This window comes from Cinclus cinclus, chromosome 5 (genome assembly GCF_963662255.1).
Source record: "Cinclus cinclus chromosome 5, bCinCin1.1, whole genome shotgun sequence".
In the NCBI taxonomy this organism is placed as follows: domain Eukaryota; kingdom Metazoa; phylum Chordata; class Aves; order Passeriformes; family Cinclidae; genus Cinclus; species Cinclus cinclus.
In genome coordinates this window covers 13,184,895-13,210,647 of record NC_085050.1, presented here as the reverse complement: position 1 = coordinate 13,210,647, position 25,753 = coordinate 13,184,895, and the positions used below count along the sequence as shown (strand labels likewise).

The 25,753-nt window shown below is 41.5% G+C and overlaps 1 protein-coding gene across 1 annotated transcript; it reads right to left on the bottom strand.

The window, feature by feature from the left end:
• Positions 1-904: 904 nt before the first annotated feature.
• ZNF518B (zinc finger protein 518B) lies at positions 905-11,723 on the bottom strand. The gene is made up of 2 exons (XM_062492675.1): positions 11,616-11,723; positions 905-4,624 (listed from the first exon to the last, which is right to left on the bottom strand). The coding sequence occupies exon 2, from the start codon at positions 4,420-4,422 to the stop codon at positions 1,210-1,212; it is 3,213 nt and encodes a 1,070-aa protein (XP_062348659.1). The 5' UTR covers positions 4,423-4,624; positions 11,616-11,723; the 3' UTR covers positions 905-1,209.
• Positions 11,724-25,753: the final 14,030 nt, after the last annotated feature.

Below are 25,753 nucleotides of genomic sequence, written 5' to 3'. Positions count from 1 at the left end.
AGAGAAACATCCACAGCTCACATACAGAAACAGTAACTTCAGTGTCATCCTGTCCCTCTTTTTTACTAAAAAATCTGTAATTTGGCCCTGATTTAGAGAGGTGTTTAAGCAACTGAGCAATGTTTACACTGCACTGAAGTCAGTACATATCAGACATAATCTGTAACTAGGCACATGCTTGTATGAATTTGAGGCCTACAAAAAATAAATTGTAACAACATCTAAATTCTTAAGCCTGATGAACGATTGCACTGAAAATCTGGTTCAACACTGTCAATGTCAGAGCTGTGCAACATGACTTTTCATTATGAAAAGCCTTCAACAAGTTCCCTAGTAAATAAATTCACCAACTAGAGTTCTAACCAAATACCAAGTCTGTAAATGTTTCTATCACACACAAGATGGTGGAGGGTTTATGCTTGGCTAATACTATTTCAGAACAGCCTTGAGGCCATACAGAGAACTGCTTTTCACTATCAGCCCAAGCCTGAAGCTATCTCTGGCTTGATGGTACAGAATCCTGACAGTGTTCTGCTCCCTCGCATCTACACAATACAGTCTAGGTAAAGACTCAGTACTAAACAAAATTATTTTTTTTTTAGTGATGTCTGATCTAGCAGGAGTAACTGATTCAATGGATTTTTCATGTACACCCTTGTACATCCTCTGAAGTGAGCAGAAGTGTTTTTATTTCACTGAAATTTTAAATTTTACTTTTAATGCATAGTGCCTAATTTGCCACTAAAACCTATGACATACACTTGCTGCCCACAGAGGACCAAAACTGTATTACCATACACATGTGCTCGATCTCTGAAACACCATGCTGTAATAAAGCAAACTAAATCCTGTTAAATTTACAAAGATCTCATCATCTAAGATTTTAATCCACACAGACCTAGCACAAACCACATAGCACAGTATCCTAAGGTAACTAGAAAGATGTTTGCATAGCAAATCTTCTTCAAATTTCTCCTGTGGAACAGATGAAGCTGACCTCCAAAACAAATTTCAAACACAAGAGTGCAAAGTAGCGTTTCATCCTCACTATCAGCTTCTCTATCTCTTTGTACCTCTACTCTCTTCTTCACTTGGCTAACAGTAGAGGACTTTTGGCAAAATAAAGCAGTTATTTCCACCCTCCATTCCAAGCAAATTAGTGTCACTCATTAAAAGCAAGAAGAGGGGAAATCTTCCCTAGGCTCTCACTTAATGTTTTTTTGCTTGAAGAGAAAGAACATCCCAGCCCTTGGTTGCCTCTATTAAGTGTCTCTGGCCATGACTTATCCATTCTTCTTGGTCCATATATACTCTTCCACAAAACCAACACTTAAACAGACACTGAAGTGTTTCAGCTGGTGAAGTTTCCACCACTTGGTAGTTATTTTTGTGGGTCTTTTTTAGCTTCATTTTTAGCATGCTCTGCTTTTTTGCTTGGTTTCCTGTCTCAGCATTCTGAAGAGTAAGACGCTTTCGATAACGTTTGACACCAAGACAACTTCTTGTCCTTTCTGACAGAACTACTTTCAGGACTTGACCTTTATACTTGTTAATAGTCTTCATGACATTAATTATCTCTGGTGAATCGACATCAGGGTGGTTTAGTACCACAACTGGCTGATTACGACGAGGGCATTTTATCAACTGATTCATTTTCAGTGGAACAAGTCGAAGACGTCTTGCTGTCAACAGGTATGACATATCAGAACTTGAGGTGGTTTCCAACTGAGTTCTTGTTTTCCTCTTAGGAAGTTCTCTGAAACTTGCTTGTTTCGCCTTATTTTTGGGACTTAGCTGACCTTTTGAATAGGGCTTGCTTTGTTTGCTCACATCACTGCTTTTCTGAAAGGGCACACCAGTTTGCTTGCTGCTAGTTTTAGCACTTGCCTCTCGCTTTGGTCTTTGCCTGAGTGATATAGCTTGGGACTCAGCACTTGGTTCACTCTCATTAGGCAGACATGGGAACTTACTGCTAGGTGTCTCAGAAACACTAATGGGGACTGGGCGAGGCAGAAACATTTCATTGCCATGCACAGCAGCTGATGTTTCACTCCTGTTTTCTACTCCATATGAGTTTTGACTACTAGTAGCATTCAGCACTCTCAGCATCGTCCCTTTGGGGATAAACATTGGGGTAGCAACATGGGAATTTTTAGTTACCCTGTTTTTAGAAGTTCTTGCAAATCTAAAGAGCTGATCTTCACTGTGTTCTTCAGTACTAACCACACTTCTTCCATCATGTACTTCAGACACAGTCGCAGGATGCTTCACTTCAGGGAAACAACCTGCTGAACTTTCTTGAGGTAAAAGCAACTTTTTACTAGAAGCCTGACATCTCAAGGGCATAGATTTCATGTTGGGCTCAGCAGCATTCATGAGTTGAGCAATCTTTCTACACAGCAATGCTGCTGATTTCTTCCTGCATGTTGTGTCATCCCATCTGATATCCTCTGGAACATTTTTAGCCCCAGAGCTAAGAGAAAATACAGATGAAATAACAGGTCCTTCAAAAGGACTGCCTTTATTTTCCATCTTCTGTGGTTCTAGTGATTTCAGAAGATGACCACTCTTTTGACTTATGGTTTCAGTCCTCTTTACTTTGCTCAAGCCAAAAGTCATATCCTCAAAAGGTGAAGTTTTAGTAACGTGGAGGTTTTTTCCTGCTTCAGAAGATGTAATAGATTTTTTATCAAAACCCTTTACAGCTAAACGTGCTTCAGTAGAGCTGACTGGTAGAACCCTAAGTTCTTTGTCAACCCTCTTCACAGACAATTTATCCTTTTCTTTATGGACAGCAGAAAAATTTTTGCCCTCCTGAGCAGCTTCTACTGAAACATTCTTGGAACTTTTACCTTCAGAAATGGAAGCGCATTTTGGATGGTATGTATCTTCACCTCCTTCATAACTATACAGATCACTATTTTTTCCATCTACTTTCCCCCTTGAGGATTTAAGATCACTTTTTTTCTCAGCACTGTTGATCACCAGAGATGGAGAACAAAGTTCTAGAACACCTGAATGAACATCAATACCTTTCACCAAATGAAAGCATAATTTTGATGTATCTTCCCTCTGTATAGATACAGAGCTATAGCCTGAGAGTTGAGAATCAGAAGAAAAAAAACATTCAGAATTCTTGTCATACGTACTATCCAAATTAAGCTGGTTACTAGCACTGGACAATTTGTTTACATTCACTTCCATAGTTAGTAACTCGTTTTGACACACAGAAGATGGATTTTTCACTTCTGCAGGTTGTTCTATACCTTGACTCTCAAATTCCTCTTCAGCACAGTTCACAGGTTTGTAAGTTGTTTCTTTCATTGGAATTAGTTTAAGAACCAGCTGTTGTGCTCCATTCACTATTTTAAGCTCTACTATCTGAGCTAAACAGTTGGAAGGAACTACAAGTTCAGACGGTGCAATTACTGTTAAAGGCATCCCAGGTTGTAAAGGCTCTGTTTTTGGAGAATAAACCTCAACCTCCACACTCTGATTCTCACATACACTCATTTCAGATGGCTCCAATATTGTCTTATCTTGGACTGATGACATGTTTATGCTACATTCCGCATTTTGAGATGAGCAGACTGTTTTAGTTGCTTTACCTGGAATCTCACAAATCATATTTGAAGACAAAGCTGAAAGTTCATCTTGGAGAGGAATTTTATTGTATTTCTGCTTTTTACATAAAGTGCTTTGACTCTGCTTCTTTTGCTTGTGGTTCATGAGAGTATTTGACAGCCGTTTTCTGGGTGTTTCATGTACTCTTTTTGTATGTTTAACTATATAGTCATGTCTAACAGCACCGTATTCACAGTACTCACACTGATATGGAAAGGTTCCAGTGTGTTTCACCAAATGTCTCTGGAATTCTCCTTTGGTGTAGGATACATAACTACAGTGGGAACAAAGAAACTTTATTTCTTCATGTTGCCCTACATGCCTTTTATACTGTAAAGGATCCTTTGTTGAAAATCTGCATTTATCACAGTAGTATTTACCTGGCAGAAAATTTTTTACTTTAAATGTTTTCTGGGTTTTACTTGGGGTTTTTCTTTCATGTTTTTCATAGTCTGCAGCATTGGCACCCTCAGGAACAAAATCCAAAGCCGGTGGTTTCATATGACTGCACTTCTTGCAGATGAAATTTTTGTCTTCAGTCCACTCAAGCTTCTTACGCTTTTCTATATCTTGCATTGAAATTTTCTGAACATTTCTGCATTTTATACAGCTTATCAGTGACAACTTATTGTTCTCAGCCTCAGTTCCTTGGTAACAGCAGTTTTGGTCATCCACCCCTTTTGACAGATTTGTTTTATCATCAGATTGCTTTGGGGATGTAGTTAAAGAATTATTTTTATCATTAATTTGGCCAGGGTACAATCTTGGTAAAATTTCCCTCATTTTTTTCAACTGCATTTCAGAAGAAGCAACTCCGCACCATTTTCATTAAACACAGCAGCAACAGACAGAATGTTTTCTTGGTACTAGTCGTGTGTATGTTGCTTATCAATCAATCATTCAGGCTACCAGTCTGTAGAATATAAGCTTTGGAAGAAATGATGTTCAAGCAGCTGCACCCATATTATATTCCATGTTCTTAGTCAATCAGCTTGCAGCACTAAAGAATAAAAAGCAGAAGATTAAATCAATTAAGATTCAGTGATCACTAAAATATAATGAACTAGTAATTGAACTATTAGTGAACTACAGCTGAATTACAGAGTGCAAGTCTACTGTTAATATACCACTGATTGTATTCTACACATACAAGCAATAACTCTAAAACATACCAAATCAAATAATCATTTAACATTTGCTCTCATTCAACATGTTCCCAAATTTGTATAATTACCTGCTATGCATCAAAACCTAAAAAGTGTACAGTATTTCTCCCATGTCAGGAAACATTTTACACTTATGAAATGTATTTTTAAGCCAAACAAGATACTTGATAACAGAACTGAGCAGCAGAGTATTATTTCAGTTCATATATAGCTCACAACTCAGGACAAGATATCATGAACCACTCCAAGTGCCATTCATATGTGAACAGCAAGGAAACAGAATGTGGCTACAATGGTTACCAGAAAAACAGAACTATTCATTTGTTTTTAAATAAAATAATTTTTAAGGTAGGATGGAAATTCCTGACACACAGAAGGAAGTTCCTTTCTAATCAGTGCCAATGCTTCAGATACAAACAGTCTTGAACACTAATTCATAACAAGATGTGTTTTATGCTTCACGTGTTCTCAAAGTAATGAAGTCAAAACAATCTGTAGCTGCAAAATTAATTACTTTCTCTTTATTAATATTACAGTGTAGTCACTTCTATATAGGTGGACAAGCATATAAACAATTCACTTCATCTTAATAAAACAATGTCAATCAAGCAAGATAAACAATGCAACGTAAGGCAGAAGGAGATCAGTAATATCACTGTAAAACTCCAAATTAAAACACGCAATATATTTGCCCCACAGGTTCCAGCACTCTGTCTCTCTGCTATATTTAACAGGAAGAAAACCTTAAGTTTTTGGCAAGATTATGAGGTCAATATTTTTTTGGAAAATAATCAAATTAGGCTTTTGAGACATACATGAAGTCCAAACAACACCTTTCTTATTCTAACATCATTAGTTATAGACATACTGTTGCACACATTTGCAATCACAGACTCAATTGCATGAGGTTATTTCTGTTTTTCAATACACCCTACAAAAGGCTTCTGCTTCTGAAGTCCAGATCCTCACCAAGTCCACCTACAGAGATCAGTGCCTGATTTGGACTCCAAAAGCACAGTGCTGAGTTCATTTAAGCAGCTTCCCATCACAATAATCATATGCTAATCAAGAAATCAAACTGTGGTACTGGAAAGACATTGAGGTGCCTGAGTGAGTCCAGAGAAGGGCAACAGAGCTGGTGCAAGGTCTAGAGAGTAAATCTTGCAAGGAGTGGCTGAGGGAGCTGGGGGTGTCAAGCCTGGAGAAAACAGGGCTCAGGGAGACCTTATTGCTCTCTGTAACTACCTAAAAAGTGCCAGGTGGGTGTCAGCCTCTTCTCCTAGGTAACAAGGGAGAGGAAGGAAGAGAGGAAATTGCCTCAAGTTGCACCAGAGCATGTTTAGATTGAATACTAGTAAGAATTTTTCATTGGAAGGGTTGTCAGGAATTGGAACAGGTTACCTATAGAAGTGGTGGAGTTACCATCCCTGGTGATATTAAAAGACATGTAGACTGGGCGCTCAAGGATACCATTTAGTGGTTGACTCTGCAGTGCTAGGTTACAGGTTGGACTTGATCTTGTAGTTATTTTCCAGCATAAATAATTCTGTGATCTTCCCAATGGCTTGACAGGACTAAACATCTGATCCAAGAAGATTTCCTGCATCTTATGGGCTCACAACCCAGAAAGCAACCATACCCTGTGCTGCATCAAAAGCAGGGTAGCCAGCAGGTCGAAGGAGGCAATTCTCCCACTCTGCTCTCATGAGACTCTGCTGCTGCGTCCAGCTTTGGGGCCCCCAACACAAGAAGATGGCTCTCCTTTGGAGCCATTCAAAGCTGATCACAGGGCTGAAGCACTTCTCCTATGAGGACAAGCTGAGAGAGTTGGGGTTGTTCAGCCTAGAGGTGGCTTCACAGAGACTTTATAGCACCTTCCAGTACCAAAAGAGGACTTTCAAGAAGGCTGGAGAGGGACTTTTACAAGGGGGAATGGCTTCAAGCTGAAGAAAGGAAGATTTAAATTAGATATTAGAATATATATTAGATATTGCTGTAACGGTGGTAAGGCACTGGAACAAGCTGTGCAGAGAAGCTGTGGATGCCCCATCCCTGGCAAGACCAGGCTGGAAGGAGTCCTGAGCAATCTGGTCTAGTGGAAAGCATTCTTTCTCATGGCAGGTCTCTTCCAACACAAACCACTCAGTGAGTCCATGATCTTCCTTGTACTCCATCAACATCCGTAACTGCTACAGCAATGCTGCCCTAAAGATGGGCCTCTTCAAAGTATTCTGATGTAACCACAAACAACAGTAAAAATAAGTTTGAAAACTGGTTTGAGACAACATTACAAGCTTCTCAATCTAAAGCAGATAGATAGGTGTACACTAAAATGCCTAAGTGGGTAGTTCTATAACTGTAGCAATCTCATCTCATTACAATGCAGACAGCTGTGAAAATACACACTATGTGAAAAACAAATCAATATCAGCCTTGCAGGAAGGAGGAATGTATACATGACTGCTGTATCATGATCTGGAGAATTTTCTGCAAGCAATTCTAACGTGAATGACATTATGTGCACTATTACCCTGATTCTAAAGAGGGAAGAAAAGCAAAACATTTGCAGTAGTTGAGACAGAACATCCTTCCCTAGCTACTACCACTTTCTAGATATAAGATTAACCCATTGACACACAAGTGTGGTGGCAGGCCTATGTTCAGGACAGCCACTGTTTTGTTTCAGGAGAAAGATGGTAAAAGATCTTGATAAGCTCAAGATCCAGACCAAAGATGCTTTGTGCATTTCTATACAGCTTTAAGAAAGAAGTAATGTAACATGTGAAAGGAAACAGGAAAGCTCTATCAGTATTTGCCATTCCCTGCTGTTAACATCTATCCATTAATACTGAAACTGCCCTCCATGTGAACTAACTGAAAGCTAAGTATAGAGGATTTATGCCATCAACATCCTTGACCACAAAAAAAAGTATAAACCCAGAGAATTTTCTTGCATTTTTTTTAAATCTGTGGATTTCACTTTATGGGTGAACATGAAAAAGAATCCACAACCTTTAAAGAGCAAGAAAGCACAAGAAACACAATCCAGCATTTTCAGAACTCCTGATTTTACCAGTTCTGGGCTTCTCAGTCCATGACTATGCCAGAAAAAATTTAACAGAGGTAATCAGAAGAACAGGCTAGTAATACTTCCAAATTTTCCTAGTTCAAACAGCTATATGTAGGAAAGTCTGCCATAGTTTAAGCCCAAAACCACTCTTTCATGCAGACCTGTGACAAATACCATGTTGCTAGAAGGCAGGTTTCAAGCGTTGGTGCATGCCTGCATTCCGTATGTGCCGAGGTTGATCTCAGGCAGCAGCCAAGCAGCCACAGAACTGCTTGCTGATGTCCCACCCTCTCCTCCATCAGCAGCAAGGAGAGTGAAGTAGAGAAGCAGCACAGAAGGTTTATGGGTCAGGGCAAAGGCAGTTTAACAGAAGCAAAGAAGCAAGGAGGTGGCATAAGGGAAACCACTCACCATCTTCCACAAGCAAACCAATGTGCAGCCAGTCTCCGAGCAGCAGGCACCCAGGAGGGCAAATCCCCTCTGCCCTTCTTCCTCTACTTCCAGTTTTCATGGCTGAGCATAACATTTTAAGACATGGACTATCCTGCAGACCAATTCTGGGCAGCTGTCCCAGCTTTGTGCCTTCCCAGTCTCTTGCCCACCCCATGCCTACTCACTAGAGTGAGGTAGGGCGGGGTGGGGGGGGAAATAGAAAACCTTGACATTGTGCAAATATTGTTCAGCAACAACCAAAACACCACTGTTATCAAGACTGTTTCAGCCACAGATCCAAAGCACAGCACTGTACAGGCTGCTTTCAAGAAATTTAACTCCATCCCAACCAGACCAAGTAAAAGGTAAAAAAAAAGAACCAAATAGCCAACTGATGTCAAAGTAACATCTCTGCTGTCTTCCTAGCTAGTTTTTCACCATGTACCATGAACAGTGACTAGTTAATAACAAAGGTTTTGAGACAAACAGCTCCAATTTTTACTTATTTTGGCTAAAACAAGCCCAAAATTATACTGTAATTTCATGCTTATATTTAAAAAAAAAAAATCAATCTGGTTACTTCAGAAAGCCAAGATCAGATCATCAATGCACACAGGGAGGTGAACATTACATACATTCACTCCTTACCACTGGGGGAGGTGAGGAAGGGGAGGAATTCCCCTAAAGATTTGTTTTGGTATTTGAAGGGTTGGCAGAAACATGCTTCAGAAGATTTAATTAAAAGATAGATAGATAGATGATTTTTTTGAGTTATATGTAATGCACAGAGACCAACACAAAGATATCATCATAGGAAGACCTCAAAGTCTACAAAGAGTCTCAATGGCAATCACAGGAAAGGAATGGATGAAAAATGAAATAACAGACACTAAGAGTGTCAAAATCAATTCCAGTCACTGTCTTCACAGGAATGAATGCAGGAAAAAAAATATTACAATATTCAGAAACACTACAAAGTACCCAAATCAGGAAACATTTTAAAAAATTAGAGACCCTAGTTTGGGGAAAAAATAATAAAAAGAAGAAGCACATGGAAAGAAAGACATCACAAGAACGATAAACCAAATTTTCCTATTCACTCCTACCAAACACCAGCAATACAGTGACATTAAAAGGTCAGGCATTCAACAAAACAAACATTTCCACCTTTTATACAACACTATCATATCTTGAACTTTGCTGCTCAAGACACAAGAGATTAACAGATCCACAGGAATTAAAAGGCCTTCCAAACTGTGGATATTCCACGTACATAAAGGCTAAAAAACAAAGATCCATTAAAACAAAGGAAAATAGGACACAACATCCTCTGCAGCCTGACTATGCCAAATTCAACCAGTACAAGGGTTTTTGCACTGCAGTAGGTTACAAACCACTGATGTGGCCACTTTCAGACTGGAAATTTCTATTTACTTCAAATACCTTGAAAATTTGTTCATTGCTTCAAAGAAGAATATGTATATTCCAGGGCTTTAGTCTCCTTTACTTCAAACTACATGCTGCTATCAATGAAAAGGGTGTGATGAGCAGGATGCATTCAGCCTATGTGATCAAATAAATGAGTCCTCACTTCAGCTAAGCACACACCTCTCACACACAAAGATCATAGACTGCAGCCAATAATCGGGATGTGTTTCGGTACTGAAAACACCATGTAAGTAATCCCTAAAAAAATGAAGTTTAATCAAAATTGGAAGACACTCTGCATCATTGCATCAAGAGGATGCAGTGTATAGAATCTGAGCCACTATGAAAAATTTAAATCTCTGTGCATGCTTAAAATTACCTTGCCTTGCCTGTTTTTTACAATTATATACATATACAAACATACACATAAAATATTTACTGACTGTTTAACATTGACTATCTCTGTTCAGCAGAGTTAACTATTCTACTGACCCAACTACACAGCTGCCAATTACCAATCACTAATTTTAGGCCTAATGACTGGGAGAGAGCTAAATTGTTTCACTCAAGTATTACATATTGCATTCATTAAAATAATTAATTTTGTATTAAAAACAAACAATTCAAATACACCGAAGAAATTCTGTCGACAAATATTTCTTCTTAAGAAGCCATTCTGTCTCACAACAACAGCTAATCACACAGTCGTAACAGTTCTTGGGTTTTAGCTGAAATTCACATGAGGTTTTTCAAAGCAAAATTAATGAGGAATGACAATGCAGACAATTAAGAAGAGCAAGGACCATGCACGAAGTTTTTAGAGCTCATTTTTATTAAAAAATATACAGTTTTTTCACTCTACAGAAAAAAAATCAATTACACTAAAAACGTTTCTTACAAAGTCATGCAAAACACCGATTGAAAGGAAATCACTATTTTTGAATGCATAAGTGAAAAACTGTCCCATCCACTAACGTTTCTTGGCATTGTATGGACGCAGGTACATGTATGCACCATGCAGCATTCTACTGAAATGGAGGTCTGCTTCCCTGCAGCTCTGGGAACAAGGCCTAGCTTTATTTGTATCTGAAAGATACACACTTCTGTCATATCATTCAACTGCTTGGTGGTCTTCCTGCAGTAAGCTAAACAAGGCATCACCAAATAACTACTGCTTCAAAAGCAGTATTCTAGAGAGTGCTCAGAGACGTTTAGAGAGTTATGATTACATGTATGATCAATTTTTTAAAACCTGTGCTGCTCATTTCGTAATTTACAAAGGTTTTTCAAAGCCTTTCTGTATATCCAGAGCACACTAACTAGTATAAAGCATAAGCCTACTCTTGAGTTCTAAGGCCTGTAGGAAATGCAGCAAAGTATGGCACTGAAGAAAATGGGAGAAGAGGGAGAAGAGTCCCATTAAAAACACATACCCCTTCATGCCCAGATCTCAAAGCACTCATGTAGATGTTAAAATTGATTTCCACATATTTCATTCCTGCTAAAACTAGCCACATGCTGTTTGTATGTGCAAGAAAATAGCTTTGACTGTAACCATCTACTGCAGTAACAATGCACAACAGACTGCTAGAAAAATCTTGTAAAACACCATTAGTCTTCCCAAAAATAAAACAGACTTTTTAAATTAAATGTACATTGCAGGACATTTTGGCTACATCTACGATAACGCTGAATTATTTATTTAGAAGAAAATCGGTTTATACGTCAAAATTATTTTAAGTGTCCAATGCAACACTTTTCAATGATAGATTGTCTTGCAACAACATTCAATATGGGATTCAATTAAGCCAATCTTATGCCCAAATACTCAAAAGAACCTCATTTGCACACAAAACCCAGGATGTTCTATTTTGCTCATGAGTACAGTTACTAACCCGAGAGCTCCTTTTCTTCAGGGGGATGACCGAGACGACAAACCTGGGCAACGGCTTCAGTCCAGACGAGTCCAAAGCGGCCTGACGGCGCCCACGAGACCGCAAGCACCAAAAACCTCCTCTTCTTGGGCACGCAGCCCACCCAGGCCGCCGCGGCGCCGCCCGCGCAGGGCAGGGAGGCTCCCCGGGGCTCGCTCCCCGGGGCTCTCAGCCCGGGGCTCGCTCCCCGGGGCTCGCAGCCCGGCCGTGCGCGGGCCCCGAGCGCGGCGCCGCGGGGGCGGCGCTGGCGGAGGAAGGCGCAGCGCGGGCCGCGCTCCCTCCGCCCGCCGCGCACTGCCGCCGCCGGCCCGCAGGGGGCAGCACCGCGCGCCGCGCCCGCTCCGGCCCCGCGGCCCCGCGCGGGAGGGCAGGGAGGGCGCCGGGAGCCGCGGGCCCGCCCGGCGCGGAGCGGGACGAGGGGGACGAAGGAAGGGCGGCCTCCCTCGGCGCCGACCCCGCCGGCCGCCGCCGCTCCCGTTGTCTCCGGACACGGGAGGAACGCAGCGCCGCCCCGCGTCCTGCGCGGCCGCTGCCGCCCCGCCCTACGGCGCTCATTCCGGCAGGGAGGGCGAGCGAGCCGCCGGGCCGGGCCGGGCCGCCCAGCGGCGGAACTGACCTCACGGCGCCCCGCCCGCCGCGCGTAGAGCTCTACCGAGCGGCGACACCTGCCCGCGGCGGCGGGGCGCCGGGTGGGGAGCGCCGCGGGCGGAGCCCCGGGCCGCCGGCCCTGCGGGGCTGCACAGCCCGGTTGTCACCCGCCGGCCGCCCGTCCACGCTGGCACAACAGGCCGAAGGATGCGCTGCTGGTCCCAGCGACCTCTGCGTCCCGTTCCGTTGTGGTTTACGAGGGTATGGTGTTGGGCACACATTTCACGGGCATCGCTCAGTAAAGTACTGCAGTTGTGTGTTTTCGTATTTCCTATGAAGTCCAGATGTCTTTTGAAATAAAGTGTTACTAGCAAAATTTGAAGGGAGAAAAAGAGGACTTAGCTGGCTGCATGTTGCCCTATAAAATACCTTTGATGTTGATGCAATATCAAATCGCTCCATTTTAAAAACAAACCGTATCTAACACAGGGCCCGAAGTCTTGCCAGATGAGGTCTTTGAAATGAAGCTTTTTCGTACGTGTCTTCAAAGTTGAGCTCTTTGTTGCTCTGACGCATTTTCCAGTCTGTTCACTACCGGAATGATTTGAGAGTGCTTGATCTTGTCTAGGCGTGGACATAGATCCTCAGGGATCTTGGATTTTGGGATAGGCTCTTCAGGTCCCTGTATACAGGGAAATCTCAGGGAAAAGAATCCTCTCAAATATAATTTTTTTAGTTCCAAAATGAGACCTTGTCTTCAAGAGTCTGTTACACCTTTTGATTAGCAGTGTAAGAAAGCACTCTCAATGGCAGTTTGGAACACTGTAGTCTACTGAATATCTTTAAACTTGTGAAAAAATGTTTGCTGTCTGATTGGGATTTCTAGAAGGCTTTTGACAAAGGCTGTCAAAGAAACTAAACTGTAATGGCGTAAGACCAAATATGTTGGCAATGAATAGCTGGTTAAGGGTGGAGTGAGTGTGTGGTCCTTGTAGCACAGGGATGGTGGGTGCACGGCTCTATCAATCTTGCCAACATACAAGTGACTTGAAAAGGGAGCTGGGCACTCAAGTGGCAGCCTTCTGATCTTACCAAGCTATTGAGGGACCTGAGGACAAAAAACCACTAAAGATCTGTGGAAGGACTTATGCAGCCAAGTAACTAGACAGTAAAAGGGCAGATTGGATTTTTGATAGATAAAGGTGATAGACAGTGAGGAAAAACATCCTGACTTCAAATAAAAAGACATTAACTCTAAGCTGACTGGTACTGTACAGGAGCAAAATCCTGGCCTTAGAAAAAATTTCTATGAAAATCTCACTTCTGGGCTTAATCAAGTTGATAAAAGTAAGCTTTATGCTGAGATTTGAAAAAAATACAGAGAACAAAGCAGTTTAATGCTGCTGTGTAAATTCATGATTTAACACATTTTAAAAGCTCTTTTGAGTTCCTAAGTTCCCTCAACTCAGGAAGGACAAAATAATAGTGGAAAAGGTTCAGTGAAAGGTAAAAAGAATGATTGATCTAACAAAGAGCTAAAAATCATGAGTGTTCATTGTATTTGTGAGCAGTTGCAGTTGGAAGCTGTGTGTGTGGTTCCCATGAAAGCCACCAGGGACAATTTGCAATTACTGACTGGTGTCAGCTATTCTGCAAAGGTGATTATGTAGTGTTATGAAAGTGTAATTCCCCAACCGTTAAATCAGTCTTTGTAATATGAACATGTATTCACTTTTTTGCTATGTATTAGCTCACATAATACAGTGAAATGGAATGAGATAGTGGAATTTTAGTAGAGACTTTGAGTTTGTTCATACTCAAGTAAAACATACTAATCAGCCCAGCCCTGGAAATAAGGACTTCGCTTCTTGGAAGCATAGAACTGTCCACGAAAGATACAGGATGCCCATGGAAAACCCAGATAAAGCCAGAATTCTAGTCACTGTAATGTGTCTTGGAAACCCTTCCAGAGTTATCTGGCAAAACTGACCCCAGGGACATCTGGATCAATAGACAAGCAGCAAGAATGCTGCAGAAATACATTGCCTGGCAAAATTTTAAATTACTAGAAATCAGCAGTGTGGGTCTTAGTCAAAATCATGTTGTACTGGTCTGGTTGAAGGGTGTAGGAACCCTGTGTAAAACCATATTCAGGATGACCCAGTTTGGCTGGGACACCTCATGCACATGAATAAATATTTATTCTTGTAATTCTATATTTTGTTTCCTGGGCTCTCTTGGTCAGCACCAATTGTTGCAAACTTTCATAGAAGTGAACTACACTTAACAGATCATTTTTTCCAAAACCAGAAAAATTAGGAACATTCCTAAAATACAAGATTATAATATTTTACCCAATAATTCAAGAAACAGTTTGCTAACCAACAGATTTTCTTATCTCATCTATCTGTTTCTGAGAAAGTCCAGACTGCAGTAAATATGCTTTGTATCAGTAAAATGGAATTAGTTATCTGATACTCGACACTGATTAAGTACTTTAACCTCTTTCTTAGCTATGTGTAGCTAGCCATCTCAGAGGTTAGAATGGCAATTTCCTCTAACAAATGCAAATAGATGATTCAGTGTTTTAAAAAGGCCAAATGAAACAATGTCATCCAGAAAAAGCTTTGTTATGGCATATTTGAGAGACAATTCGCTTCTTCCTCAGTGTTTTACAGGTACATAAATTCAGTCCCTCCCCTGAATTTTCTAACCTTGCATTCAAAGCGACTGGATTACCCCTCCATGTCACATGAACGCTATCTTCTTTGCAGACAGAGTTGGACGGATCAGATCAGATCTTAGCGCCTCTTTCTTCCTTAAGATCCAGCCCTGAACCACTTAGAACAAACAGGGAGTAATTCCCTGCAATTTCCACTGTATCTGTCCCCTTTCCTTTGCCATTTGCAAGCTGTCTTTGGTGATCTCCGAATTCCTAGCTCTTGCCTGGTCTTTTGTTCCTTCTCGACTTGTCCTGTGACTCAGCCACCTGCAGTGCTGGTTGGCTTTTGTGAGCTTTCCTGCTGAGGCTCCTAAAGCACTTGGTAATGCCAAGGCTTGTTACCCAAGTAGGAAACCTGATAGCAGTGCTGCTAGCTGGCAAACAGAAGCAGCATCCAAACAAGAAGCCTCTTTAAGTTCCTGCATCCAAACAAAAGCCTCTTTAACTTCCTGCATCCTTTGCAGCGTTGCTGTCCATGAAATTGGTCCTGTCACCAAGAATTCACAAGGGCGTCTCAGTTGCCACTGCTTGACCTGTTGCCATCCTGCATTCCTTTCCATCCTCTAACAAAATTATCTGATATGAAGTGCTGATTGTTGCGTGTGGATCTATGAGAACCACAGGTAGACAGATCACAATCACAGACTGGGAGAGACTGGGAGGGATCACAGTGGATCATCAAGTCCAACCTCCCTGCTCAAGCAGGGCCATCCCAGAGCACATGGCACAGGTTCTTGAAGATCTCCAATGAGGGAGACTCCACAACCTCTCTGCCAGTGTTCAGTCACCTGCACAGTAGAGAAGTTCTTCCACAATATTCGGGGGCAATTCGTTTCTCTTCATTGCCTCTTGTCCTGTTGCTTGGCACCACTGGGAAGAGCCTGGCTCCATCTCTTCATGAAGCCTCCCTTCAGATACCTACAGATAATGATGAGGTCTCTGGTCAGTTGTCTCTTCTTGAGGCTGAACAAGCCCAGCTCCTTCAGCTTTCAATCTCGACTACAAAATTATAAAGCAGCTGTGTTTAGAGAAGGTTCACCAAAAAAGAAAATAAAGAGGAGGAGTAAATGAGCTAGAAGATAAATCAGGTGCTCTAGGTGCTTCTCTTGGAACAGCTTTGTGTGTTACTCAGTTCACAAGCCCTTCTGTTACCAGAGATGTTGGCATAAATCAAAGTCTCTAACACTGTTTTTAATACTAGACTGCAGGCATTACTTTATTACAACAATCTTTATTACAACAATCTTTCCCTGAACATGCATAAGCACTTTCGAAACTTTTAGCTATTTGTACATTTTTTAGCAAACGAAGAAATTAATATTCTTTGGCTATAATTTATATAATTTTCTTCATTAATTATTATTCTTTCTTCTATTGGTTGTTGATTGATTTGTTTCTCCTCATGCTAATTAGCTCATATCTTAAGTCTTTTTATTATCTTTTTTCCATGTAGAGAGGGTTTCAGTACAATTGCTGAATTGTCTTTGTTAGTTTCATGTTTATCTCAGGGTTCTGCAAAATGTCCTTGTGGTTCCTCAATTCTGCATTTCTAGTGTCCAGTTTCAGCAATATATCTCTAGCCCAGGTCTGAAATCACTGAAGCATATCAAGGTTGATTCCAGTTGTTTTAATGAAAGTTAAAGTTTCAGTAATTTTCCCAAACTGTGTTGCCACTAGAGCAGCTTGCGGCAAACCTGGTTGTATGAATCAATGCACAGAAGTAACGAGGGTGATCTCCATGCCCCAGCTGAAGCACAAAGAGTGGATTTATTTCATTACCTCAGTAACACCAGCTGGTGGCACAGACACAGGCTCTGTCAGGCTTAGTTCATCCCAGGAAATAGAGGCACATGGGGACAGGGGCTCTGTCAGGCTTAGTTCATCCCAGGAAACAGAGGCACATGAGGATACAGGCTCTGTCAGACTCAGTTCAGCCTCGCAGACCATGAGGATAGGCAGGGGCTCACTGCCTGCCCCAGTATATCAAAGGGCTTCGCACACGCACAGTTTATCCCAAGGCTGTGCTTCCATGATCGCTCCCTCTCCCAGCAGGAGGCTCAAATATGAGTGGGAATGTGTTGTCCCTACATAAGGGTGCTGCTTCCTCAAAACAGGTAGAAGATAAACAACATTAGGCATAATGAATGGAGTTTTGCCACACTGACATCCTGAGCAGAAGTATTCCCTCCTTACCAAATCTTCCTTTTTTAATCCCTCTCTCCCAGCATTTGCTAAGTGGCATATGACAGAGTGGAAAATGAGACTTCTTATGATTCATTTAAACAATTAATCGGAAAAATTATTAGGAAAGTTATATAATTTCCAACAATCCCCTCGGAAAAGTAAAAATGCAATGTGCTGGAAAAACAGCAGTGACAAGTTGAAAATGAAGAAGGGTACTTTTTTGAGACAAACAGAATTTCTTTCTGAGCCATTGCAGTACCTTTCTGTAACATCTTCTCCTGTCCCCTTTCAGGACAAAACTATAAAACTGATAAAACTATAGCCGAGTGGATATGTTTTTTTCACTCTCTAGGCTGCAATAATGCAACAGTACAGTCTACTAAACTCGGGGAATGCACTTTGTACAGCTAAATTATATTTTAGGAACATTTTGGCTTCCAGGGTAAAAATATACCACTTTGTAAGCATTCAGAGCACCTAGAAAAACACAGTCTTTGTTTTCCAAAACGTGCACACAATAACAGTAGTCAGGATTTAAAACGGCAAGAGCAGAAATGTCAGTTCCGAGTTTCCCAGCCACGCTTATTGCGGGCTCGGACTTTGAAACTGAAGGAGCCAGCCGAGTTGTTGCTGTGCGTTTCTATGGCTGTTCTTGATGCCGTTTGATATGTTCCCTCTTCAAGTGGCTGAGCAAAGTGCGTACAATACATGAGGCGTTCTGGAGGTTTCTTTGGGTGCAGGTTGCTGCTGGGGTCGGATCTCTTCCCGTCGCTGCTTTGCTGGAGTGGAGGAAGAGCGGGGGCCGTTGGCGGGCACAGGAGTTGGTTTTGCGCGGCCTCTGCTGCCCTCCAGCGGCCGCCGCCCCGCTGCGCACCCGGCTCCCGTCGGTCCCGTCCTGTCCCGTCCTGTCCCGTTCGGTCCCGTTCGGTCCCGTCCTGTCCCGTCCTGTCCCGTTCGGTCCCGTTCGGTCCCGTCCTGTCCCGTTCGGTCCCGTCCTGTCCCGTCCTGTCCCGTTCGGTCCCGTTCGGTCCCGTCCTGTCCCGTTCGGTCCCGTCCTGTCCCGTCCTGTCCCGTTCGGTCCCGTTCGGTCCCGTCCTGTCCCGTTCGGTCCCGTCCTGTCCCGTCCTGTCCCGTTCGGTCCCGTTCGGTCCCGTCCTGTCCCGTTCGGTCCCGTCCTGTCCCGTCCTGTCCCGTCCTGTCCCGTTCGGTCCCGTTCGGTCCCGTCCTGTCCCGTTCGGTCCCGTCCTGTCCCGTCCTGTCCCGTTCGGTCCCGTTCGGTCCCGTCCTGTCCCGTTCGGTCCCGTCCTGTCCCGTCCTGTCCCGTTCGGTCCCGTTCGGTCCCGTCCTGTCCCGTTCGGTCCCGTCCTGTCCCGTCCTGTCCCGTTCGGTCCCGTCCTGTCCCGTTCGGTCCCGTCCTGTCCCGTCCTGTCCCGTTCGGTCCCGTCCTGTCCCGTTCGGTCCCGTCCTGTCCCGTCCTGTCCCGTTCGGTCCCGTTCGGTCCCGTCCTGTCCCGTTCGGTCCCGTCCTGTCCCGTCCTGCCCCGTCCTGTCCCGTCCTGTCCCGTCGGTCCCGTCCTGTCCCGTCCTGTCCCGAGGGAATCGCGCTCGGGGCCCCGCGGAGGAGAAAACACGCGTCCCTCGCGTTCTTCTGCCCTCTCTTGCTGCGGCATTTCTAGTAATTTCCACCTACGGCCCCGTTCGTCGGTGGGCTCACCCCACAGACAGGACCTGTTCCCCCCAAAGCACGCACACGAGCCTCGCCCCCGTGTTCGGAGCCAGGCGCTCTTGGATGCGCTGCCAGCGAGCAGTGCGCTGCGGCCGCCTGGGCTGAGGTAAACCGGGCAGCCTGGTTTTGCAGTCTTACAGGAGACACTCTCGTTTAGACCTCAGCTCGTTTATCAAATTGTTTGATTTGGGAAATAGATTTAAGCATGGGGTGAAGGCTGTGGGCTGTGCAATCACTTGATCCTTCACTCCGGACAACAGCTGAAAGTCAAGCTGAAGAAGAGCCCTCTGAGAGTGTGGTCAGGGCAGAAACTGGGACAAGGTTCTGAACTTCTGGAGACTGGAACTCCTGCAATGGCTTTTCAACAGACAGGCTTTGAGCAGCCACTCATTCGGGGGTAGCTTGGGCACTTTTTTGAAGGGCAGGGAGTAATGATTACCTTCAAGAAAGACACCAGAGGTGAGCTGGAGGCCCTCCTGGCACCATGTTCCCTGCTGGTGGCTGAGCTAAGAAAAGCCCTGGGGACTGTGGCCATCAGCCAGCACATCTCCAGTGGCACCCCCAGTTAGGAATGGGCAGTGATGAGCATTCCAGGGTACCTTACAGCTGCCTAAAAGAGAACAGGGAGGAAATATGAAGTGAGCAAAAGGAAAAATTAATATTCAATCAGATTTAAAACACACAGTTACAAGTAACAGCTCTCCCTCATCACTTATTTTTGTGGCTCACAGCTATTCCTTAAAAAATACTTGAAACTATCTAGGGATAGAGTAACAGTCTTCGTCAGGCAGTAGAATGCATTCATGGTAAAGATGTGTCCTGTAAATCAGTATAGCAGGAAAAATCTGAAATAGAGTAATGCATTTTACACAGAAAGCAGAAAAATAGTGCTTAGCCAAATCCCATTAACATGTCTTAATACTGTCTTCAGCCCTTTCAGATTTCAAATTTCATTGCCTTAGATTTCTCTAGATATTTCAACTACTACAAGTGTTTTTTTCAGATAACTACCCATTCTCTGAAATTTTGTTTTGCCATCTATGAGGAAATTAGAGAGGGGCAGAAGACTGTCCTTGTTTAATCTGTATGTAGTTAAACCCCACTGAGCTATAGAGGTTTAAAATGGCATTCCTTTATTTAAATGAAATTTATTGTGTGACTTTTTCTAAAAGGATCCTAGTTTCATATTAAAAAAATATTCAGTAATGATGCAAATCCAGACTTCCCAGTGAGTGCCTCTTTCTTTAGAATAGTGAGGAAGGGAAAAATAGGAGTCAGGGCCACTTTTTATTTGTTTTTTCCTCCGATAACTCAGAAATCCAAAACATCATGATCGCTTGTGATTTACTTTTGTATCTATGGATTTTAATTTCTGAAAAAGTAAGGGTGAAGAATTAGTAGAAGGAAATGTTTTTAATCATTGTCAAAGTTCTAGAATTAGTAAATATGTGTTTCCGTCAAGCCTGAGAGCAGCATTTTATTTCTGCTGCTCAACATCCCAAAGCACTGGAGCTGCTCTGTCAGCACAGAACACCATGAATGGCATGAGATGTGCTTTATGAGTCCTTCAGTACAACCCTGAGACATGATGTGGTATCAAAACTGCCTCATTTTGGATCAAAATCACATTTAAGGGACATCTTTGAATTTCTTAATTAATTTTCTTCAATTAATCCGAGAAAGAGATGAAAAGATTAAATTTTTTTATAGCTTTTGGCTTACATTTTTTCCTGAGCCTGTAGGTGCTGTGAAGTGTCTCTGACATCTGATAAAGGATGCCAGTGCTGCACCTATGCAATTTAAGAGAACAATGTAGCTTTTAGGACAGTCTTCCAGCAAGCCTATTACTTTTGAAGCAAAAAAACCTGAATTTTAGATAATGCTGCAGAGTCGCAAATTTTCTATACTTAAGACATCTGGTTTTTAAGTTTCCTGCTGCTGTGGCATCTTTAGCAATAAATGCATTTTAAATACCCCTTCAATGAGTCACAAGTGTCCATTGAACTCTCTTTGTGGTGAACTAACATTTCATTTCCATTCAAAGAGTCTCTTTGCTCTTTTACGTTAATGATTCACTCTCTCCAATCTAATATTAAGGAACAGAGAGGAAATGCTTCATATTTGTACAATCACAAAAGAAATCTTACCAAACTCCTTGATCTTCTGACATAGTCATAAGTGTAGTGAGAGGAAACATTGTACCACATTACCAGGCAGCTCCAAAACAGAGCCTCAAAAATCTTGGATGCTCACATATCTGATAAACAACTTTTTTCAGGTACAACTGAATAGTATTAACTGAATAGTATAGTATTCAGGTACACTGAATGCTATAAACTCTGGATTATCATCTCTCTGTTTATCAAAAGTAAGATCTAATAAAAAGTTCACGCTTGCTCCCTATACACTGCATCTAGATATTTTTATTTTACACGTACCCAGAAGTATGGTGATAAATTATTTGAGGTGAAGCAAAAAAATAAGCCTCTTTACTATAACCACTTTCAATTTCACATACCTAAAGTTAGTCTCTTCCCTTTGGACCTTTAAACCTCTTTAGTTCTGTGCACAATCTCAAAAGGCCAGAGATACCTGGTGATCTGTGGGAGCCTACACAAGTAACTGGGCAAGACTTTTAGGCTTCACCATTTAGCTGCCTGTGACTAGTTTTGATGGCATCAGTCTGGGCAGTTCAGAGAACAGCTCTGGAGAGGAACTGTGTTGGGAGAACTGTGCTGGCAGAGTATTAGACACCTGGGGGCTTCTGTTTGAGGATTAACACACTTCATTTCTTTTGCAGCTTTTATGAGATACATTGGAAGGAAACAGTTTATGATGGAGAAAGAAAGAAATATATATGTATTCTGTTTTGTTGGGTTTTTTTACACGTGGTCAGTCTTGTTATCACCACTGGAAAAAATGTGCACTGTTGTAGAAAGGATTTCTGGTTTTAAATTTAAGTCAGTTAACTTACTTTGAGCAGATAATGGATGCAGGTAATATTTTGAATGCATCTAATGAGCTTATTTAGCTTTTTGAAGTCAATTTTGTGTCTCAACAGGCATCTTTTGTGCTATTTTTAGTTGGAATAAGTAATTCATAAAATAATGAGGTTTTCAACAGGGAATTTAGTCCAGTTAGAATTCCAAGACTAGAATACATTTCCTAACAACTGCAGAGAGGCATTTTTTTTCAAGAGAATACAGTAATCATCCCCATTTCTGGAAACTATTCAACATAAAGGGAACCAGCGCAGTAAACTCCAATAGAGACGCTCCTTATGCTGTTACTTTACTGTGGTGCATTTTAATTTGCATTATTATTGCTAAAACATGGCCTGGAGTTAAAATTGATTAATTGTATTAAGTCCTTAAAATGAACTCTTTTTCTAGATAAGATCTTGAGTTTGGACTTGTAGCTTTAAAAAGACTTTTTATTCTAGAAGCAAATTTATAGTCTGTTTTCATGTTTTTACTGAGAGTTTCTGAGGGTCCTGCTAAAAAAAAAAAAAAAAATCAGAATGGTCCCAAGACCCCATCTACTTCTTCAAAAGGACGTTAACACCCTTGTCCAACACACATCACTGACTTATTTAATAACACAGAATACTGTGTGGATTGCTAGTACCTTTAGCTATATTTCTGCAGGACTAAAATTAAGAAGTGTAAATGGCTCCACTTTTCCACTATAATGCAATTTTATCAAGATTAAATTCACTTAATATTCCTATTTTTTTGTAACAAATATTTATCAAGACACTTCATAACACAGTTAGAAACATCATGAGGTTTGTGTTCAATTCTGTGTTTAAAAGTCAGTCATCAACTGACCAAAACAAAATACGGATGCATGATCCGTTATTTTTATGCTCAGAAATATATTCCTTTCTCACTGTCATCTTTATTCCAAGTTTCAAAGGCAGGATTCAAAATCCAGTACAGCTGATAGAAGTCTTTCCATTGATTTTCACTAGGCTTTGGTCAAACCCCAGGTGTCAATGAGCAAGCTGAAACTCGTTGAATCTTCTTGTTTACAGAAGTGATGAAGCAGGTCAAAATCCTCATTTAATCTCACTGTGGGGAATAGGCCAGTGATGAAAGAGCACATGAGCAAAAAGGCAGATTTTGAAGAGACTGACCTGAAACAACCCGCTGTGCAAGTGCCATTTAATTACCTTCCTTCTCTGATCTTAATTTCTCTTGATACAACCTACTACAAACTGAACATTTCAGAATAAACATGAGGCTGTTTCTGTTCCCGTCTTTGTTTTCAATTACCTTTGATGCTGGCATAACGGATGAATGCACACAATGTTGTAGAGTGCAGTGGGAAGACCTGTAAGCTTGAAAGGAGTTTTATGTCATGCGTGAGACATGGTGGCCCTGTCAGACCACCCAGGGAAATCCTTGACTCCAGCTGTTTCCTCTGCCCAACAGCCCAATGTCTTGGTGTTGCCCTTTCCTCTCACAGACATCTTTCTAGGTTTGAGGTCAGCAGCAATTGAACTGTCTCCATTTTTTCTTACTACCCCAACATGCACATATCTTTCTTAAGAGTGCAATCAATTGGATTATTACATAGGTTGTGTAAAACTAGGTGACTTTAAAAACATACCACTGGTGTTGACTCTGCTAGTGGCCACATCAATAATTATTTAATGAATGTGTTCAGAGAGTGAGCCTCCACATACAGAGGGAGAGACCCCAAACTGCAGCTGACAGTCATGGCAGGCACACCAGTTCTGAAATGTGGAATAACAAAAGTCAAGCTATTACCTTTGTACACCATTTCTAAGAGAAACCATAATTCTCACAAGTTCACAAACCTACATGAAACTTCAGGTGAGAGACCTCCTGTGAGAAACCAGCACATCTTGGTTGTGTCCAAATCAGTGACCTTTTACATCAGCTGTCAGTCCAGGAAGGTAACCCAAAACTTGGGATGGTAAATTCCTCTGATGAATTTACTTCTCTACTAAGGGTCAGTATAGAAGCCTCATGTGGTTCTAGTTGATGTTCACCTCCAGGAATGTTACCATGCCATTTGCAAGTAGAAAGTATGTTTGGTGGTATATTCACAATCCCAGCATGATCTTCAATTAACACTTTCTTTCATGAGGAAAAGGCCACAAGTTCCCAAGGCCTCTGGTCCCTCCTAGCAGCACATGCACACAAATTCTTCTATTGCAGATATCGTATCTGTCAGCACAAAAGAAGAAACTATTCATGACAGTGTCAGTTACCAAATATGTTTCCGTGTTTAAAATTCATGATAATTTATTGTAATTATTTTCTTAAGAATCTATACAAACTGTTTAAATTTTTATTTGTTCTCATATTAGCTGTTGTACCAGATAGGGTCTAGACATATGCAAGATAGGGTCTGCTGATTTTAGCAAATGAGTGCTTGGATGCACAATGAACAGACTCACTGAAGTAGATGAATAAGCCTATACAGAACACCCACAACATTACAATATTTTTCTCCATGCTACTACAAGAGCACAAAGAGGAAAAACAAACTCAGATAGAAAACGAAATTAATTCTCTTGGGATTGTCTAAATCAGAATTCTAAGTGGCCTGAAAGCCTGAAAACAGTTAAATGGAAAAATATACTCATTTGATAGTGCTGTGCACCTCCACTGGAGTACTGCCAGTAAAGAAATTTTATATGGTCATAAAAAAATTAAATCAATTCCAAAACCTTCTTGCTACCTCTTTAGGATATAATTGCACATACAATCTGAATCAGATATAATATTGTTTCAGTGTGTTGACTCCTATCCACAACCTCAGGACAGGAAATATCTGCCTTTTTCTTCTCCATATTGAAATACCAGTGTTGTGCCTTCAAAATTATTGATAGCCTTTTCCCCCAGAGAGATTTCTTTAATAAATGTTTAATACTATCACCAAGCAGTTAATGGTGAATTTTTGGTCAGAGCAGAAGGTGTTCATTATGGAAGAGAACAGGACAAAAAGGGAAAAAGCCTTTGTTACAATTTCCAGTTCTGTGGCACTGACAGAAAAGAATGTTTTGCACATCCATATGCTTAAGGCGTTAATGCACAAGATAGGCAATGACAGGAGAGTTAGTGTCAATGCAGCATGTTATACTGGTCTGTGAACTCTGCACTGCCTCAGATTCCTGAATCTAAAAAATAAAAGCTGCAGCATGACCAAGTGCAGGTTGTCAGATGAAAACACAAATTTTGCAAAAAGCAAGAATCCAGAAAATAGGGAAATTTCATGCTTAGTAGATCCCACATGGAATATACTTACTACTGAAGGGAAAGTAGATAGTTATGGAGGATTTTCAATGACAAAAGCAAAGTGGAAACATAAAAAAAAAAGATGATAAATCTAACTTTACAAAAAAATATGGAAATCTCTTTGAAGAAAAAAGTATTAGGAATTTTCTTTTTTAAAAAGGTCTGCATATTATCTAAGGAAGAAGTCTTAGGACTGTCTTGTGTGATGAAAACTTGGTTGAATTGAAATATGTCTCAGCATAAAAAGAGGGGATATTAACCTTTTCTATTCAAATTAGGCATGCATTTGAAGGAGAATTTAAATTGAGTAGTAGCCAGGAAGCTTTGAATTACATCAAATAATTGCATATGTACTTCCAACATATAAAGCAGGGAGCAACTGAAAATTATCTGAACCAAAACAAGATTTTCAAAATCATCACTGAATTATTTGGAACAAAGGCCATGAGTATTGGGAGCAAAACCAAGAGTGAGAGAAGTATTAAAGCACAGATGATTCACACAAGCAAATCTTATATATATATATAATAATAACCTCTCTGACTGCTACTGGAATTGAGAATTCTATTACAATGTCAGCTCGGATGTCAAGTGCTCAGGTCAGAAAA

Bases quoted from the DNA above. Each gene is read 5' to 3' on its own strand.
- ZNF518B (XM_062492675.1), bottom strand. From the start codon at position 4,422: ATGCAGTTGAAAAAAATGAGGGAAATTTTACCAAGATTGTACCCTGGC.